The sequence below is a fragment of the Lathyrus oleraceus genome, chromosome 7, assembly GCF_024323335.1.
Source record: "Lathyrus oleraceus cultivar Zhongwan6 chromosome 7, CAAS_Psat_ZW6_1.0, whole genome shotgun sequence".
NCBI classification, from domain to species: domain Eukaryota; kingdom Viridiplantae; phylum Streptophyta; class Magnoliopsida; order Fabales; family Fabaceae; genus Lathyrus; species Lathyrus oleraceus.
The window spans coordinates 247,137,843-247,158,336 of NC_066585.1; the positions used below are offsets into that span (position 1 = coordinate 247,137,843).

A 20,494-nucleotide genomic window follows, 5' to 3' on the forward strand; every position below is an offset into this window, starting at 1 on the left:
TGTGCAAACATTAACATTGTTTTCAAAATTAGAAACCTAGGCACTATGCCTTTGATTTTTTTTCAAACTCTTTTCATAACACTTATTTTGAATTGAATCCTAAGTCAACTTTGACCTTATTTTGTGAATACTTTTCATTTATAACTACAACTCACTCAATTGTTTTTGTTGTTCCAATGACCATGTGTGTTAAAACTTTTCATAAACATTAGCTATTAGGTTTGAGTTATCCTAGAGGTTGATATAATACTCACCTATATCCTTAGTGATGGACTATAAGTCTTCCATGCTTATTATAGGGTTAACCCCTCACTAGCATGTTGAAGCTCTCCTCACATGGTGGATTTGTGGTTTTTAGATTGAGTTTTCTCCCTTTGATAACAAAAGACCTTAAGGCTTTTGACCAATCAATTCACCAACTTCTTTTGAGATTTTTACCCCGAACTACGAGGTTTTGATCCTACTCTTTTTTAAGATGGTACACAGGCAATGGGTTCATCCATCCAAACACAAAATTGTAAATAACTTGTATATTCTTTTCTCATCTCCCCAATCATGTTTGCACAAATATTTTTTTTACAAATACCAACCTACCTTACAACATTTGTGAAAATGGCTCCCTTAGAGTACTAAGGATGTTTTGGGTGCTTAAAACCTTCCCATTGCATAACCAACCCCCTTACCCAGATCTCTGACATTTTTATTAGTTTGTGATTTGATAAAACTTCTCGGTTTTTGTTCGCTTTCTAACCTTTCCTTTGGATAAATAGAAGTGCGGTGGCAACTCGAATTGTATGATTTACTTTTGATTTAGTCAATAAATCTAAAGGTAACGAATACCCCGCTACATCCCCAAATTCAATTATTTTTTCTTCTTTCATTATCTATGTGCAGCGAAACCTTGCAACCAAAGTATGGTTGATTCACTCAGGTGAATAGTGAAGAACAAGAGGAGTAATTAATCAGAAAGATTGATTCTATTTATCAAGTTTTGGTTCAGAAATCATCAAGTTTTAGTGAAATCCTTGAGCGAGAATTGGAGAATTTCCAACATCTGGTATCTAGAGCACTGGCTGAGCGAGTTATGGAAAGCAAAACACGATGGTGTTGAATCATACAAATGGACATTTTCCGGTGAGTCTCCTAATTCTAAAGAATCAAAATTATGAGAATTGGTGTAAACAGATGAAGGTTGTTTTCTGTTGTCAAGATATTTGGGATCTTATGAAGGAGGGAGTAACACCACTCGAAGAAAATGCAACAAATGAAGAAAAGGATGCACACAAATAATTGAAGAAGAAAGATTATAAATCTCTCTTTATAATTCATCAATGTATTGATCCAGACAATTTCAAAAAGTTGAGTGATGTTGAATCAGCAAAAGAAGCATGGGAAATTCTGAAGAAATCGTTTGGAGGCGTTAAGAAGGTGAAAGATGTGAGGGTATAAACTCATAAAAAGAACATATGAATTGCTTTATATGAAAGAAAGTGAAAGCATAACTGATTTTTTCACTAGGGTTACGAAACTGGTGAATCAAATCAAGGTATGTGGAGTGGTGTTGACATCAAGATCGGTTGTTGCAAAGATCTTGAGGTCATTTGCTCCAAAGCTTGAACACATGGTAGTATCCATAAAAGAGTCGAAAATTTTTTAAACGTTGAAAAAGTAAGAGCTTCAAGGGACACTTGAATATCATGAACAAAGAATGACTGAAAGAGCTGCAAGCAAGTCGAAGAGTGATGTGGCTTTGCAGACGCAATCAACAAGAAAAAAGAAAGACAAAGGGAAGTGGTTTGACAATAAAGCTAGAGGAGGCTACAACAATTCAACTGGTAGAGGAAACCAACAAGAAGGAAATCTTTCGAGCTAGAGAAGACCCTCTTACCAAAGTAACCAAAGAGGACGTGTTGCTGGTCGAGGAAGAGGTGGTGGTCGAAAACCTGACAAAAGTCACATTCGGTGTTTCAATTGTCAGAAGAATGGTCACTACTCTAGTGATTGTCCTGAAAAACAAAAGAATCAAAAAAATGATGCAAAGTTTTCAAAGCATGAAGAAGAAGAGATGTTACTGATGGCCACAACAAGAGATGAAGAAATATTCTAGGACCAATGGTACTTTGAATAAGGATGCTCATCACACATGACTGGTAGAAAATATTAGGTTGTCAATATAAAACCCTCAATGAAGAACATGGTAAAATTTCCAAATGATAATACTCTAGTGGCTGAAGGTATTTGTGATGTTCTGATTATGAGGAAAGATGGGAAAAGACCAATAATTTCCAATGTATTGTACATACCAGACATGAAAAGTAATTTGCTTAGCATATGGCAATTGGTCGAAAAGAACTACAAAATGTCGATCAAAGACAAGATGATATGAGTTCTCGACTCAGGTGGAAGGTTAATCTTGAAGGCACCTATATCTCATAATAGAACCTTTAGGATTAAACTTAATGTGATTGAGCACAAGTGCCTTACAACTAAATCTAGCAGGGATGAATGGATATGGCACTATAGACTTAGCCATCTTAATATCAAAGACATCAAATATCTGAAAAGAAGAAATATGATTTCAGGGCTACCAAAAATAGACATTCCAAATGAAGTGAGTGAGGAATAGGTGCAGGCGAAGTAGCACAAGAACAAGTTCAGCAAGAATGTAGGAAGTAAGTCGAAGGCAATTCTTGAAACCATATACTTTGATGTATGTGATCCTATCTGAGTGGATTTAATTGGAGGTAATAGATACTTTATCACATCCATAGATGATTTCAGTCAAAAAATGTCGACTTACCTGATCAACAAGAAAATTGAAGTGATCGAGGTATTTGCCAAGTTTAAATCTACGGTTGAAAGACAAAGTGGTTGAAAGCTCAAGATTATAAGGACTAATGGTGGCAGAGAATATGTGTCGAAAGACTTCGACACATTATGTGAGAAAGAATGGATTATGCACGAGGTGGTGCCACCCTACACTTCACAACAGAATGGAACTGTAGAAAGAAAGAATAGAACCATCATTAATATGGTGAGAAGTATGTTGAATAGCAAGCATCTACCCAAGGAACTATGGGGAGAAGTTGTGTCGACTGCAACATACATCCTGAATGGATGTCCGACGAAAAGGCTAGAAGGAATCACGCCAGAAGAATGTTGGTCTGGTGTCAAGCCTAGCTTTAGTCATCTGAAAGTATTTGGATTTATAACACATAGACGTGTGCCTAATCAGTTAAGAAGAAAACTTGATGACGAGTCGAGTCAGATGATCTTAATAGGATATCATTCGATTGGAGGTTACAAGTTGTTCGACTCAGTGAACAAGCAAGTAGTGATAAGTAGGGATGTGATCATAGATGAGCCTAAGAAATGGGATTAGACTGAAAAATGTCAAGAAATATTCATTGAGAATCTTATGTGAAGAACCAGCAAGTGAATTTAAAATAGAAGTTCGACAAGAAGAAGTCAGAAGTCAAGCAAGCACAAGAAGACCTCAAAGGACAAGACACATGCCTGCAAGGTTGCAAGAATATGTGATTATATTATATGATATGGTCTATGATGAAGGTGAGTTGGTATAATATGCTTTCTATGCATATTTCAAATCGGTCAATGCAATTGAGTCATTGAAGGATTCAAAGTGGGTGAAAGCAATGCATAAGAAATTGAAGTCCATCGAAGTCAACAATACTTGACCACTTGTCGAATTGCCTCAAAGCAAAAAGGCAATCAATGTAAAATGAGTATACAAAGTGAAGTTGAATCCCAAAGAAGAAGTAACTCAACACAAGGAAATACTTGTGGAGAAAGGATTTCTTCAGAAAGAAGGAATCGACTTCGATGAAACAATTAGGTTGGTTGTTGGTCTAACAAACATGAGCAAATGGCACATATGTCAGATGGATGTGAATTGTACATTCCTGAATGATCCCTTAGATGAAGAAGTTTATGTTGCACAACTAGTTGGGTTTATGAAACATGACGAAGAAAGCAAGGTATACAGGCTGCATAAAACCTTGTATGCACTTTGTTGCACCCCAAAATTTGCCCTCTATTTTTAACTCTAACCAATTTTTTGTTTCACATTCATTTGCATCATCTTCATAGCATGACATTTTTTTCTGTCTTAATATTAGCCGGAATAATTTCTCGGAATTTACAAACAGACTCGTCAAATTAACTTTTTAACTGTGCCTAAAATTAGTCAACGAAAAAATGTCAAGTTTAAGTTTGCAAATGTCGGTAACATTAATCTGCGGTTCACGTGGTTTAATTGACATGCTAAAAATATTTTTACGACTATTTTTGGTCATATGTTGATCAGTCTGAGCGGTTTAAACGGTCATAATTTTTATTTCAAAATCCGACCAAACGCTGTATTTTTCCGAGTCATTTATTTCGCGCTGATTATTTTGACGTGTTCATTTTATTTTTTCGAGCATTTTGGTGCCCGACTTTTTTTTTTTTTTTTTTTGAGTCTATTTATTTTTATATTGGGTCTAGAATAAATAATTAGGTTAATTAGTTTTTATTTTAATTTTAACTATTTTAATTATTTAACTTTATTCAGTTTTTAATTTAATATTGGGTTTCAAAATAAACTTAGGCCCATTATCATTAACCTAATTTGTTCCTATATATATTTACTAGCATGACTGATAGAAGGAGGCCGAAAAACAGAACAAAAAAGAGAAACTGAGAGTGGCTGATCTATACTATCGTACACACAGTTTGGTAATAGTTTATATATGATATATACTTTATCTATTTTGTTGATATATTTGTTACTGTGTTTCAAATACATGTTCATATATGTAACTAGTGTGTTAAATATATATATATTTCTATTTTATGTTATAATTTGATTATGTTTTCGGATCGGATCGTGTCAATACGCCGTTTTCACATATACGTGTATGAGGCGTGACATTTGTGTTATCCGATCCAGTTGCGATGATCGCAATTTTGCGCTAGCAACGCCGTTGTTTTTTTTAATTCATTTTTTTTATATATACATATATTTAGATCTGCACATTTTTTTTTCATAACTAACTACCCTGATTTTTCCTAAACCCTGACAATTTCGCCACAAACTCTAAATTTCAAACCTAAAACTTTAACCGTGTTGTTTCCTCTAAACCATAAACATTTTCTTAAACCTTAACAAACCTTATTATTATTTCCTATTTTCGCTCATATTTATGTTATTCATACACTGTAACTGCTTCGCCCTTTTAATATTTTAAGTTTTAACTTGTAATATTTTCAGTTTTACTTTTCGCCATCTTTATTATGTAACTGCACCAAAGCGTTGTAATAATTAGGGTTATATTTTCTGCCATTTATTTTCTGCCATTTTATTTTTCTGCCATTTATTTTTCTGCCATTTAAATTCCTGCCATTGATCCTATATTAACTACGTGGTTTAGTAATGTAGGGCGTAAAAACCTACTAAATTAATTATTTAATATTTTTCTATAACCTTTATATTTTTTGTAAATAAATAATAAATACTAACTATTTTAATAACTTTTTTTTATTACTTACTTATAATAATAAATCCTTATATATTTTATAAATAAAATCTAATTGACCAATTTTCTAATTGAATAATAATAATAAACCTATTAATCTAATAATTTGATATTTTCTATAACCTTTATTTATTTTGTAAATAACAAACTTAATATTTTTCATATAACTCTTTTATTTTATAATTTGTACATTAATATATTTTAAATTCTTTTATTATTACTAATTTATTTTAAACTCATATTTTTCTAATAACTTCTAAAAAAATCTAACTTGTTTAACTTAAAATAATTTCTTTTAAAATTCTAACCTTTTTATTATCACTTTATTATTATTGTTATTTTATTATTGCTTTATTACCATTGTTTATTTATTATTTTATTATTATTTGCTTTTATCTATTCTATTTTTGCTTCATTATTTTCCTTATTTTAATTTTGTTTTATTTATAATATTAGGAACAAATGTATAGGTTGTAAATTTATTCTTTCTCGCCTGATTATTATGTATCTGTCCCATAGCCATGTAATAGTTTAGGAATTTATTTTTCTTGCTTTTTGTAAATATTTATTGTGTGGTTAGTAATTTAGGGAGTGCAAAAAAACTAACTGTAAATAATTGAACTTAGAAAATTAAATTCAAGACAAATATCTGAAAAATAACACCCACACACGTAAGTCGATCTTTGATCGCCATCTGTACTTCCTAGGGTATTCCTCTTGGTTGCCTTCTTTAAATGGTCAAGTCCCTCGAAAATAGGGGTGTCTTAAGCAAAGTCCCTTCAAACAGAAAAATCATCAAGTCCCTATAAACTTAAAAGATCAAGTCCCTACGAGGTTGCCTACGATATAATGATCTTGTCCCTTCGATAAATATGATGATAGTCCCTACGAGTTGCTAAAGACACCCCTTATGTTGCCTTCATTGACCATACGATGACCCTACACCCGTCCCTTAAACACATCCAAGGTAATGACTACCTATTCCTTAATAATAGGGACAGTCTTACCATTGAAAGAATATACGAGAACACGAAAGACTTAATCTAGGGTAGGTATCTCATAGTTACTTGCTCACACTTTTCAAAATTACTTTTACACCTCACAATTTCTAAACTAGGCTTTGTATACACCCATACGAGGGTCATTACAAAGTACTTAAAGAAATTTTTCTAATCACACACTACACTCTTGCTACCATTGAAAGAATATACGAGAACACGAAAGACTTAATCTATGGTAGGTATCTCATAGTTACTTGCTCACACTTTTCAAAATTACTTTTACACCTCACAATTTCTAAACTAGGCTTTGTATACACCCATACGAGGGCCATTACAAAGTACTTAAAGAAATTTTTCTAATCACACACTACACTCTTACAAACAAACAAAGTGAGCTAAGTAACTAAGAGCCCATGGATAACCATGGATATAAAGGGTGCTAATACCTTCCCTTTGTATAACCTACCCCCCGAACTCAAAATCTTTTTAAGGTCTTTCCTGTTCTTTTATGTCCTTTCCTTTTGGATAAAATAAAAGTCGGTGGCGACTCTTGCTATCCGCAACATTTAACTAAAGTCAGTTCTCCCACCGTGTTACACACTTAAGCAAGCTCCAAGAGCTTGGAATAAAAATATAGACAATTTCCTAAGGGAGAAAGAATTTGTGAAATTCACAACTGAAAATGGAGTATATGTAAGAAGAAGCAATAGTGAATTATTTATATTATGTCTCTATGTCGATGGCCTATTGGTAACGGGAAGTTGCAAGAAGGAGATAGAATATTTCAAACATGACTCAAATAAGGAGTTTGAAATATCAGACTTGGGATATATCTCATACTTCCTTGGTGTCGAATTCTACATGATTAGTAATGGCTTGATGATGCACCAAAGAAGATATATAGACGAAAAACTTAAGAGATTTGAGATGCAAGACTGCAACTGCACTTTGACTTCAGCTGAGCCCATATTGCAACTGTCGAAAGACATGGATGAGGATAATGTCAATCAAACACAATACATAAGACTTATTGGATCATTGAGATACCTTTGTCACACAAGACCTAATCTAGCATACATTGTAGGTATGTTGAGTAGATTCATGTGGAAGCCAAAGGTATCACACCTAGTAGCGACGAAGAAGATACTAAGGTATCTGAAAGGAACTCTCGACTATGGAATTTTGTTTCCTGCAGCTGATAAAGGAAAAAATGCAAGCTAGTGGGCTACACCGACTCAAGTTGGTGTAGTGTTGTTGAAGATAAAAAAATCATATCTACGTATGTGTTTATGCTAGGTGGTGCACCAGTTGTTTGGAGTTCAAGAAAAGAACCATTAGTAGAACTGTCATCGTGTCGTGTGAAGCAGAGTATATAGTTGCTTCTCTTTGTGCATGTCAAAGAATGTGGATAGGGAATTTAGTCGAAGAGATTACAGTGAAGAATCATGGAGTAATTACCATGAAGATCGATAACATATTTGCTATCAATCTGGCGAAGAATCCAATAGTTCATGGACAAAGCAAGCACATCGAAAAAAGGTTCTGTTATCTTCGAGAGCAAGTGGCAGATAGAAAGGTAAACTTGGAACACTGCAGAACTAAGAATTACATTGCAAACATCATGACGAAAGGAGTGCAGGTCGAAGTGTTCAATAAATTAATGTCTATGATTAATTTAGATAACTTAGACACAATGAATTAGGTGATGCGTTGATTTGTAATTCCTTGTGTTGAAGCAGATTGCTCAACAGAAGCAAGGAAGTGTCGAACTGTGTAAATGTCGAAATGTCGAAGCATGTTGCTCGACAGAGATTTTAACTTAGGTTTATTTGTTTTAAAAGTTAGATAGTTTGCTATAGATTGTTTGAGGAGCAAGCAATCTCAGTCTATAAATAGGGAGGTAACTTATTGTTGATTATAACACAGTTGTGTGAATAAAACTTCAGTTAGAAGTGCAAAGAGAAACTCTGCATAATTTGTTCTGCTTCTTCCTTCTTCTCTCGATAAAACCTACATATTTTCTTCCCCAAATTCAATTCTCTTTTCTTCTTTTATTATCTAGGTCCAGCGAAATCTTTCAACTAAAGTATGGTTGATTCACTCAAGTGAAAAGTGAAGAACAAGATGAGTAATCAATCAGAAAGATTGATTCTTGTTCATCAAGATTTGATTCGAAATTCATCAAGTTTTGGTGAAAATCTTGAGCAGGAATTGGAGAATTTGCAACAAAAAGGGCGGCGAGTCTTTGAAGTATTTTTCCCAACAATCCTTACACAACAAGGTGTACAAAGTTCTGATTTTTATTGTTATTCAGTTCCTTATCTCCCTTTGTATTGTTTTTATTTCTTGTTGATTTTCACCTCTTGTCGGTTGAAATATTTGTTAAAGACTATTCTAGTATATACTTCTTCTAAGGAACATTGATGCAACTACACTTGGAGACTGCTATTTTGATGCCACAAAATGTAAACTAAAAGGGAGAAGTTGATAATTCTGTTTTGAGTACATTTTTCTATGCTTAAATTAGGAAAATACACATTATTAATGAATCTTCCTCATAAGTGCCCAAATACTTCGATCCAACATGGTGAGCCTGTTATTGAATATTTGGCAGTAATGCATTATGTGCAACCAAAGTTGGCTTTAAGAAGCTATGTTTTACTAGCAACAATAGAAAGCAAGTAAAACAAATAGAAAAATCAGAACAATCCTTATTTATCATCTTAGTGAAAGGATTCAAAATAAAATTACTAGGCATTTAATTCAAATATGGTATATCCTACTAGAGAATAATATCATGATTCTCTAACTCACCTAACATGTATAATACTGATATACTATGAAGCATTAGATTCACTCTCTCTTTACATCTTCATAATCCAATTCTAACATTGGTTAAAAGAAACAACACAATATACTATAGTTGAAAGAGAGAAAAGCAAGAGAATGATAGTCATTTTTCAGCATGAAGCGAGCGAAGCAAAATCCACAATTGAAGTGGAAGAGTGAAGAGCATGAATATTGCTCCTCTTTCGTCTTGGCACCATTTTCATAACTTTTACCTACGCTTTAAAGTTTCAGGGATAATACAACTGATTTCATCTCATATAGTCTGGTGATTGTAGCTTTGTGACTGCGAGTGATTTACAACTCCAAGATTTTGATCAAAGGAAGCAGGAAACAATCTCTGATCATTGTAGCAGTCAAATTTCTGGATAGAGGTGACACAACACTCTTTCCAATTGAGATCGACGAGATCTGCAATTGCCACCTCCACAGTTAACTCAACAAACACAGAAACACTCTTGCTAGTTGAGATCAACGAGATCAATGAAGAATCATTAAAGAACTGACAAGTTCTTTCAGAGTCGTATTGTTCAGATCTTTGGACACCTTAAGAGCAGTCACCACAGACCTCTATTTCTTTGGTAAGCTTTTGATGATCTTTTTCACATGATTTACAGTAGTGTAGTCTTTGTTTAACACTTTTAAGCCAGCTACAAAGCGTTTGAAACCTTGAGAACATGTCCTGAATAGTTTCACCGTCTTTCATTTTCAAGGATTCATACTTTTGAATCAAGGCCAAAACCTTGATTTCATTTACTTGTTTGTTTCCTTCATGAGTCATTCTAAGAGAATCAAATATAGACTTTGCTCTTTATTTGTTATCTTTTCATACTAAGTGTATGAGATAACATCAACAAGATGGTTCTTGACTTGTGATGAATTTTATTGTCTTTCTTTTGTTGGTCATTTATCATGCTTCTTTTCATTTTAGCACCATTTGTATCTAGGGGATGTGTAGCCATCTTTGGCCATATCCCATAAGTTTGTATCATAACCAAAGAAGAAACTTTCGATTTTATCCTTCCAATAATTAAACTAATCTCCAACAAAGACTGGAGGTTTAATAAAGTAGTGATCTTTATCATTGTTAATAGTTTCTATATTGTGTTTCAAAAAATGGATCTTTTACTGACACGGTTAAATGTTTGATATACAATAATCAATAATAGATCCGGAGCTCTGATGTCAATTGAAAGTTCAAGAAATATAAAAAATGGGGGTTTGAATTGAGTTTTTATATTAAAAAAAATCGCTGTCCAATAACACAAACAACAAATATTCAACAAAGATAAAAGACACAATTATTTTTATCCTGATTTGCTGTTAACTGAGTCACGTCCAGTCCACCCGATAAAGTGATTTCGCCTTCTTAATAAGGACTTAATCCACTGATAAAAGAATTGATTACAAACTCAAAGAAAACATGTATAAGACTTCTTAAGAATCCTGACTATAACCTAGTATCTCAAAATATTTAACCAAAGGTTAATAATACAAGATTTGTGTTTATAAAGTGTTTTTAAAAATAAGCAGATACACAAATTAAAATCAAAGATATTATACTTAAGAAATATATTCAAGAAAATGTTCTAAGTGTATGAAGGTGATATAGTTTTTAGCATGAAACACTTTTCTTTTTCTTTCTCACATATGAGCGTTGTTCAATGCGGTAACATCTCCAAGCCTTCAATACCTCTTTATATAGATGAAGAATAGATCTGTTGGAGGGTGAAATTCGAATATCATCAATATCACAATTGTATGAGGTCACTTATTTCTACAACACTAAAGTGACGCTTGCAGCATAGAGTGAGTGAGGATGAAACGTGAGGAACGACGTTGGTATAATAGGACCGTCTTTTTTCCTGATCTTTAGGGTAGTGGAAAGAATATTTGCTTTTGTACTGATTATACTTTTGCCACATGTTTTTCTTTCAGTCATTGACTTTTAACCATTAACTTCTAGTTAGAGGCTTCGTATTAAAGTTGATGAAGCTTGAGTAGAGTTCAAAGCCTGTCTTCAGAATCTAGTGAAAATGAGACTTCAGAGTGTATGGATTTTAGAGTCCTTAGACTTCGGATGTTTGAATTTATCAGAGTCTTTATCAGAGTCATCCTGGATTGGGTAATCCAGATCATTAACTTTCATTTAAACACGTCTTTGATTCTTTCTTTAGTTCATAGTGTGTTTTCAGTTCAGAGTCTGGTCGTCTAGAGTTGACTTCTTCAAAATTAGTATCTATTTTCTATGATCGCACACTTAATAAAATAATTAGAGTACAAAATTCAAAGATAATTGCAAAATCAAACTTGTTCCAACAATATTGAGATTTGTCTTTGATTTTGAGCATGTGAGAAGGATTAGGGGAAAGAAGGAAATGGATTATACTTGCGGATTTTGTGAGGGGCCGCATGAAGAGACTAGTTGTAAGGTTAGGAAAAGGATGAGAGAATTATGGAGATAGAGTGGGAAGAAAGAGGCAAGTGATAAGGCTGCTAAGGATCTTTTGAGGTAGTTTTCTATGGAAGATTGAAATGATTGAGGGTGAAAAGGGCGGTGAATCTTTGGTGGTGGGGTGAATGAAAAAAGACCTGAGCCAATACACAAAACAGATGTGTTGGAAGAAAGCCCTTTCAAGGAAGAAGAGCCTTGAATCTAGGATTTCTTGTTATCACCAATAAATTTGAAAATAGTCTTCTACTTAATTAGTGGGGAAGTTTGTACCAAAAGACAAAATCAGCGGGGAAGTTGTTAAGGAAAATTCTTTTATATATTTCTTCATCTAAGGAACATTGGTGCAACTTCATACAGAGGCTGCTTTTTTGAAGATCGGTTTTTGGATAACTCTTACATATAGGATTTTGAATTTGAATCTTTACCAATTATGTTGCCACAGCATGTAAACTAAAAGGGAGAAGCTGATATTTCTGTTTTGAGCACCTCATAGTATAAATACACTTCTATACTTAAATTAGGAAAATACACATTATTATCGAATCTTCCATAAGTGGCTAAATGCTTGAGTCCAACATGGTGAACCTGTTATTAAATCTTTTGGCAGAAATGCATTATTTGCAGATGAGGCTATGCCTTACTAGCAAGAACAAGAACAAAAAGCAATTACAACAAACAGAAAAATCAGAACAATCCTTATTTATCATCTTAGTGAAAGAATTCAAAGTAAAATCACTAGGCATTTTATTCAAGTATGGTAAATCCTGGAGAATAATATCCTGATTATCTATCTCGCCAAACATGTATAATACTGCTATACTATGAAGCATTAAATCCACTATCTCTTTACATCTTCCTAATCCAATTCTAACATTGGTTAAAAGAAACTATAACTATAAGAGAGAAAAACAACAGAATGATAGTCATTTTTTCAGCATGAAGCGAGGGAAGCAGAATCCACAATTGAAGTGGAAGAGTGAAGAGCATGAATATCACTCCTCTTTCGCCTTGGCATCATTTTCATAACTTCTGGCCTACGTTTTAAAGTTTCAGGGATAATACCACCGGTTTCATCTCTTATAGTCTGGTGATTGTAGCTTATACCAAGATTCTGATCAGAGGAAGCAGGACACAGTCTGTGATCATCGCAGCGGCCGAATTTCTGGATAGAGGTGACACAACACTCTTGCCAGTTGAGATCAGCGAGATCTGCAATTGCCTCCTCCACAGTCAAATCAGCAAACGCAGAAACACTCTCGGAGAGCGTCGATCGTGGCAGATCAAGCAGATCTAGCGTGTCCACAGCATCCATCAACACTTTCTGCAAATTAGATCCAAAGCAGATTTTGCAAATTTCTAAAAAGGAAACTATTCATGGAAGATTCACATAGCAACAGCAACAACGTTCAGCTATATAGAGATGTTAAACTAAGTAGTACATATATCCTAAACAGAGAGAATTCATACCTTTGGAGCATGGTGAATTTTCTTGAAGCCGTGAATACGGATGACCTGATGCAGTTGTAAGAAGTAAAAGAGATGAAGAATATGAGTATTGAAAATTAGGTTTGAATTGGTGTAAATAGAAGGAATGGAACCTGATTGAGTTGATTCATGGTGAGATCAATGGCGTGACGAGAGTGAAGGAGATGAATGTAATCGTCAAGGCAAAGCTTATCGTTCTTGAGTGGTCGTTTCTTTGAGGAGATTGTGTGTGTTGCTACCATTTCCGTTCCACTTGGTAATTCTTCTGCCATTGTTGCAATCTCAATTCAAACTGAAAATGTATGGAGGGAACCGCGTTTTATACTCAGCGCGCTATTTCACAAGTTTGTTACCGGTGCGTTTGTCGTTTATCTCCTCCTCCTCACATGACTAATATTTTATTTTATTTGGTTGTAGCTGTGAAATTTTTTATTTATTTTTGGAATAAGGAACTGTGTAATTATGAATGCGAGAAAAATACCAACTCCCTCACATATGAATTTTTTATAAAGTTTTATTTTGATGTCAAGGAGATCTTCGGTCACATTTAAACTCATTGTACATTAAGTATTAAACAAGGATTTGTGGATAAAAAGCTATGGTGGGATTTTATCCAATCAAGGGTATATTATTGGAATTTCACATGCTTTATTAAAGAGGAAAAAAAAAGTATTTACACTATAAATATGGAAGTTGTATAGAAACATTTTCATAATCCTTCTCCACCGAGTGTTTTATCCAATGAAGATGTTGAATTGTAATTCCTTATGTCGAAGCAGGTGGTTCCATAGAGGATTTTGATTTAGATTTATTTTAGTAGTGTTAACTATTTTGGACTTTTATAGTTTTGGATTTTAGCTTAGAGAGTAAGTTAACCTAAATCTATAAATAGATAGAGTAACCCCTATTCTTGAAAGAAGAGAAAACTCATAACATCGTATTCACTGAATTTTGCAGTTGCAGAGTGAATAAATAAGTTTTTGACGGATTGTGCGTAGAGAGAAAACTCTACAGAAAATATTCTTCTTCTCCAACGTTCTTTTCTTTATTTCTCAATCGTTCTTTTCTTTTCATTGTCATTGTATGGTTGATAACAATCGTGTTCATCAAGATTGATAGAAATTCTCCATAGGTTGTGGTGGATTTCCAACATCTGGTATCTAAAGTTCCGGTTTAAGCGATTCGTGGGAAGAAAATTACGATGTCAATGAATCATCCAAACAGACATTTTCCAACGAATCTTCTAATTCTCAAGAACAACAATTATGAGAATTGGTGCAAGCAGATAAAGGTTGTGTTCTTTTATCAAGATCTTTGAGATCTTGTGAAGGAATGAGTCACAACGCTTGCAGAAAACGCGACAGATCAAGAAAGTGTTGCACATAAAGAATTAAAGAAGAAAGATTATAAAGTTCTCTTTATAATCTATCAATGTGTTGATCTAGATAACTTTGAAAAGGTTAGTGATATAGAGTCAGCGAAAGAAGCATGGGAAATTCTGGAGAAGTCATTTGGAGGCTCGGAGAAGGTGAAAGAGGTGAGGTTACAAACTCACAAAAGGACGTGTGAATTGCTTCAGATGGAAGACAATAAAAGCATAACTAATTTCTTCACTAAAGTTACGAAACTAGTGAATCAAATCAAGATACGTGGAGAAGTGTTGACATCAAGATCTGTTGTTGGAAAGATCTTGAGGTCGTTGGCTCCAAAGTTCAACCATGTGGTAGTAGCCATAAAACAGTCGAAAGATTTGTCAAAACTGACAAAGGAAGAGCTTCAAGGGACGCTTGAATCTCATGAACAAAGAATGGTTGAAAGAGCTACAGGAAATTCGAAGAGTGATATGGTCTTGCAGGGGCAATCATCAAAAGAAAGGAAAGGCAAATGAAGTTGGAATGGCAACAAAGGTAGAGGAGGATACAACAATTTGACTGGTCGAAATCAGCAAGAAGGAAACTGGTCAAATTAGAGAAAACCTTGGAACCAAGGCAACCAAAGAGGTTGTGCTGAAGGTAGAGGAAAATATGGTGGTCGAAAGCCAGACAAGAGTCACATCCAGTGTTACAATTGTCAAAGACATGGCCACTATTCTAGTGATTGTCTAGAAAAGCAGAAGAATCAAGAAACTTATGCAAAGCTGGAGAAACATGAAGAAGAAGAGATGTTGTTGATGGTTACAATGAGAGGTGAAGAGAGATTCATGGATCAGTGGTACTTGGACTCAGGATGCTCATCACACATGTCTGGAAGGAAAGATTGGTTTGTCAACATAAAGCTCTCAATGAAGAACATGGTGAAATTTGCAAATGATAATACTCTAGCAGCTGAAGGTATTGGTGATGTGCTGATTATGAGGAAAGATGGCAAGATGTCAGTATATTCAAATGTGTTATACATACCAGACATGAAGATCAGTTAGTCGAAAAGAACTACAAGGTGTCGATCAAAGACAAGATGGTGAGAGTTCTTGACTCAAACGGAAGGTTGATCTTGAAGGCTCTAATGTCTCAGAATAAAACCTTCAAGATTGAGCTTAATGTGATGAAGTGTAAATGCCTTGCAACAACAATCAGCAAAGATGAATGAATATGGCATTTTAGACTTGGTCATCTAAATTTCAAAGACATTAGAGATTTAAAGAGAAGAAATATGGTTTCAGGATTACCAGAAATCAACATTCCAAATGAAGTGTGAGAAGAATGTGTGCAGGTGAAGCAGTACAAGAACAACTTCAATAAGGATGCAGGAAGCAGGTCGAAGGAAATTCTTGAAGTCATATACTATGATGTATGTGGTCCTGTCTAGGTGGGTTCGATTGGAGGTAACAAATACTTTGTTACATTCATAGATGATTTCAGTCGAAAGTTGTTGGCTTACCTAATCAATAAAAAAAGTGAAGTGATCGAGGTATTTGCCAAGTTTAAATTTATGGTCGAAAGACAAACTGGTCGAAAGCTCAAGATTCTGAATACTGATAGTGGTGGAGAATATGTGTCGAAAGACTTCGATGCATTATGTGTGAAAGAAGGGATTGTGCATGAGGTGGTGCCACCCTACACTCCACAGCTGAATGGAGTCGCAGAAGAAAGAATAGATTCATCATGAGTATGGTGGGAAGTATGTTGAAAGACAAGCATCTACCCAAAGAATTACGGGGAAAAGTTGTGTCGACTGCAACATATATCTTGAACAGATGTCCGATGAAGAAGCTAGAAGGAATAACGCCAGAAGAATATTGGTCTGGCGTCAAGCTTATCTTAAGTCATCTAAAGGTGTTTGGAGTTATAGCACATAAACATGTTCCAGATTAGTTGAGAAGAAAACTTGATGACAAGTTGAGTCAGATGATCCTGATAGGATATCATTTGACTGGAGGATACAAGTTGTTCAACCTAGTGAATAAGCAAGTGGTGGTCACCAGGGACATGATCATATATGAGCTTAAGGAATGAGATTGGACTGAGAATGTTAAGTAGGATTTATTGAGAATTTTATGTGAAGAGCCAGCTAGTGACGTCGAAAGATAAGTTCAACAAGAAGTCATAGGTGAAGTAGGCCCAAGCAGACCTCAAAGAACAAGACACATGCATGCAAGGTTGCAAGAATGTGTGATTACAACATACGATATGGTCAATGAATAAGGTGAGTTGGTGCATTATGCTTTATACGCATATATCGAACCAGCCAACGTAGTTGAGGCATTGACAGATTCTAAGTGGGTGAAAGCAATGAAAGTAGAACTGAAGTCAATCAAAGTCAACAACACTTGGTCACTTATCGAATTTCCTTAAGACAAAAAGGCAATCAATGCAAAGTGGGTATACAAGGTGAAGTTGAATCCCAAAGGAGAAGTGACTCGACACAAGGCGAGACTTGTGGCGAAAGGATTTCTTCAGAAAGAAGGAATCGACTTTGATGAAGTTTTTGCACATGTTGCTAGTTTCGAAACAATCATTTTGGTTGTTGGTCTAGCAAACATGAGCAACTGGCAGATGTGTCAGATGGATGTGAAATGTGCATTACTGAATGGCCACTTAGAAGAAGAAGTTTATATTGCACAACTAGTTGGGTTTGTGAAACAAGGCGAAGAAAGAAATGTGTACAGGATGCATAAATCCATGTACAGACTTAAACAAGCTCCAAGAGGTTGGAAAAAGAAGATAGATGGATTTCTAAGGAAGAAGGAATTTGTGAAGTACACAACTGAACATGGAGTATATGTAAGAAGAAGCAAGAGTGAATTGCTTATACTATGTCTTTATGTCGATGACTTGTTGATAATATGTAGTTGCAAGAAGGAGATCGAAGACTTCAAAGGTGATATCAACAAGGAATTCGAAATGTCAGATTTGGGTGACATTTCATATTTCCTTAGCATCTAATTCTACAAGAGTGATAGAGGTTTGATGATGCATCAAAGAAGGTATGCGGGAGAAATACTCAAGAGATTTGAGATGCAAGATTGCAACCCAACTTCGACTCCAGCTGAGCCCAGATTACAACTGTCAAAAGATTAAAATGAATATGATGTCGACCCAAACCAATATAGAAGGCTTATTGGGTCACTTCGATACCTTTGTCACACAAGGCCTGACTTAGCATACAGTGTAGGTATGGTGAGTAGATTCATGTAGAAGCCAAAGGTATCACATCTAGCAGCGACAAAGAGGATACTAAGGTATCTAAAAGGAACTCTCGATTATGGCGTTTTATTTCCTGTAGCTGATGGAGGAAAAAAATGCAAACTAGTGGAATACACCGACTCAAGTTGGTGTAGTGATGCTGAGGATCGAAAATCCACAATTGGCTATGTGTTTATGCTAGGTGGTGCATAATGTCAAGAAAGGAGCCAGTAGTGGCATTATCGTCGTGCGAAGCAGAATACATAGATGGTTCTCTCTGTGCATGTCAAGAAACATGGATGGTGAATCTGGTCGAAGAGATAACAACGAAGAGTCATGAGGCAATTACTATGAAGATTGACAACATATCGACTATCAATCTGGCGAAGAATCTGATAGCACGTGGTCGAAGCAAGCACATCGAAATGAGGTTTCATTATCTTCGAGAGCAAGTAGAAGATGGGAAGATGAATTTGGAACACTGCAGAACTGAGAATCAAATTGCAGGCATCATGATGAAGGGAGTGCAAGTCGAAGTGCTCAGAAGACTAAGAGCTATGATGAATGTAGATAACTTAGACACAATGAATTAGGTGGTGTGTAGAGAGTAAGTTAGGCCTATTTTAGTAGTGTTAACTTTTTTGAGCTTTTATAGTTTTGGGCTTTGGCTTAGAGAGTAAGTTAACATAAATCTATAAATAGAGGGAGTAACCCATATTCGTGAAAGAAGAGAAAACTCATAACATTGTATTTATAGAATTTTGCAGTTGCAAAGTGAATAAAGAAGTTTTCCACAGGTTGTGGGCAGAGAGAAAAATCTGCAGAAAATATTCTTCTTCTCCAACATTCTTTTCTTTTTTACTCAATCGTTCTTTTCTTTTCATTATCATTGTGTGGTTCATAACAATCTTGTTCATCAAGATTGATAGAAATTCTTCATAGGTTGTGGTGGATTTTCAACAAAAGGGTATATTATTGGAATTTCACGTGCTTTATTGAAGATATAAAAAGGGTATTTACACTTTATAAATATGGAAGTTATGTAGAGAAATTTTCATAATCCTTCTCCACCTCTTCTTCACTAAGAAGAAAGAAAATGAGAGATAGGGTGATTACAAGTTCATCTTGTTTGTGATCATATTCATTAATTTTTTATTATCATCAAGGAACTGTTATGAGTGTAGTATCGCGTAACAATCGTATCAAATCTTACACTTGAACGACTTTCTCACTACATCCTAAGAATAGGCCAAGATGGGCTTGGTAAACTAAGGTCCTTGGCTTCTAAGGTCTATATTGGAAAAAGTAATGTCTAACCACAACTTACTTGTGTGACATTATTGATCCCAACATGACCTCCACCAAGTGAATGGGCTTGCAAGTCAACTTGCTAAGGAATAACCCCACACAAGTCGACAAGACTATGCCATTCTCCTATCCTAAGTGCACTCGAGTTCGGGTATAGAACTCATCTCACAAAAATCACCAAGCATACAAGGAATTAATATTCAAGCAATTCAATCATTACATACAATACAGTAATCCCAAATTGCACAAAAATATGTCACAAAACAAAAAAAAAATACAATACAATACAACAAATATGAAAAGTAGGCAAAACCCACTAGGATATTTTCCCCAGCAGAGTCGCCACTTTCTGTAGCGGGGTATTCGTTACCATTAGAGATATCGACTAAATCCAAGGTAAATCATACAAGTCGAGTCGCCACCGCACTTCTATTTATCCAAAGGAATGGTTAGAAAGCGAACAAAAACCTAAAAGTTTTATTGAATCAAAAACTAGTAAAAATATCAGAGATCTGGGTAAGGGGGTTGGTTATGCAATGGGAAGGTATTAGGCACCCAAAGCATCCTAGGTACTCCTAGGGAGCCCTTTTCACATTTGTTGCAAAGGTTGTTGTTTTGTGAAAAATTTATTTGTGCAAACATGAGTGAAGGGATGAGAAAAACGTGTATGTTTATCTAATGTACTACTTACTAAAAGAAGGGTCAAAAGAAAATGACTCGCATGGATGTCGCATCCACTACATACGTATCTCATCTGAATCTGAGAATCAGAGTCTTTGTAGCTCGGCTACCTATGGGTTAAAGATGAGTGTGCTCGCTAAGACATCGCGTCTTATGCCTACGTATCTCATCTGGGATGAAAATCAGAGCAAAACGTAGTTCGACTAACTACAGGTTAAGGGTTGTGTTTTGGGTGAACGGCGTTACTACGCAATCTACCGGATGCTCGACCTTTGGAGACTTACTCACCTGTAGTAGAAGAAGATAACGTGTTCTTAGGAGAAGAAAAATCAATGAGTTTGGGGTGTTTAGGGATGCTCGTGCAAAAAGGCAGTCCTAGATGAAGGAACCGCGCTACCTTAAATGACATGCCACGAGAGGCTATACGAAACCTAAGAAATCGGTAACATGCGGGAAAAGTAAAGGGATCGAGAGATCTACCGTACGGATAAAGATCCGAAGTAACAGCAATTAAAGAGATAAGAAACCCAGAGATCTCTCAAGCTAGCACCATCAAAG

The 20,494-nt window shown here is 35.1% G+C and overlaps 1 protein-coding gene across 1 annotated transcript in view; it reads right to left on the reverse strand.

Moving 5' to 3' along the window:
* The window catches only part of LOC127106117 (uncharacterized), a 93,260-nt gene extending 79,419 nt beyond the window's left edge, over window positions 1-13,841 (reverse strand). The window contains exons 1-3 of the mRNA XM_051043410.1: window positions 13,439-13,841; window positions 13,308-13,352; window positions 13,013-13,161 (exon numbers count right to left, since the gene is read on the reverse strand). Of these exons, the coding sequence (XP_050899367.1) occupies window positions 13,013-13,161; window positions 13,308-13,352; window positions 13,439-13,597 (353 nt within the window). The 5' untranslated portion in view covers window positions 13,598-13,841. The remainder of the gene's footprint in view (window positions 1-13,012; window positions 13,162-13,307; window positions 13,353-13,438) is intronic.
* Between the last annotated feature and the right edge of the window lie 6,653 nt (window positions 13,842-20,494).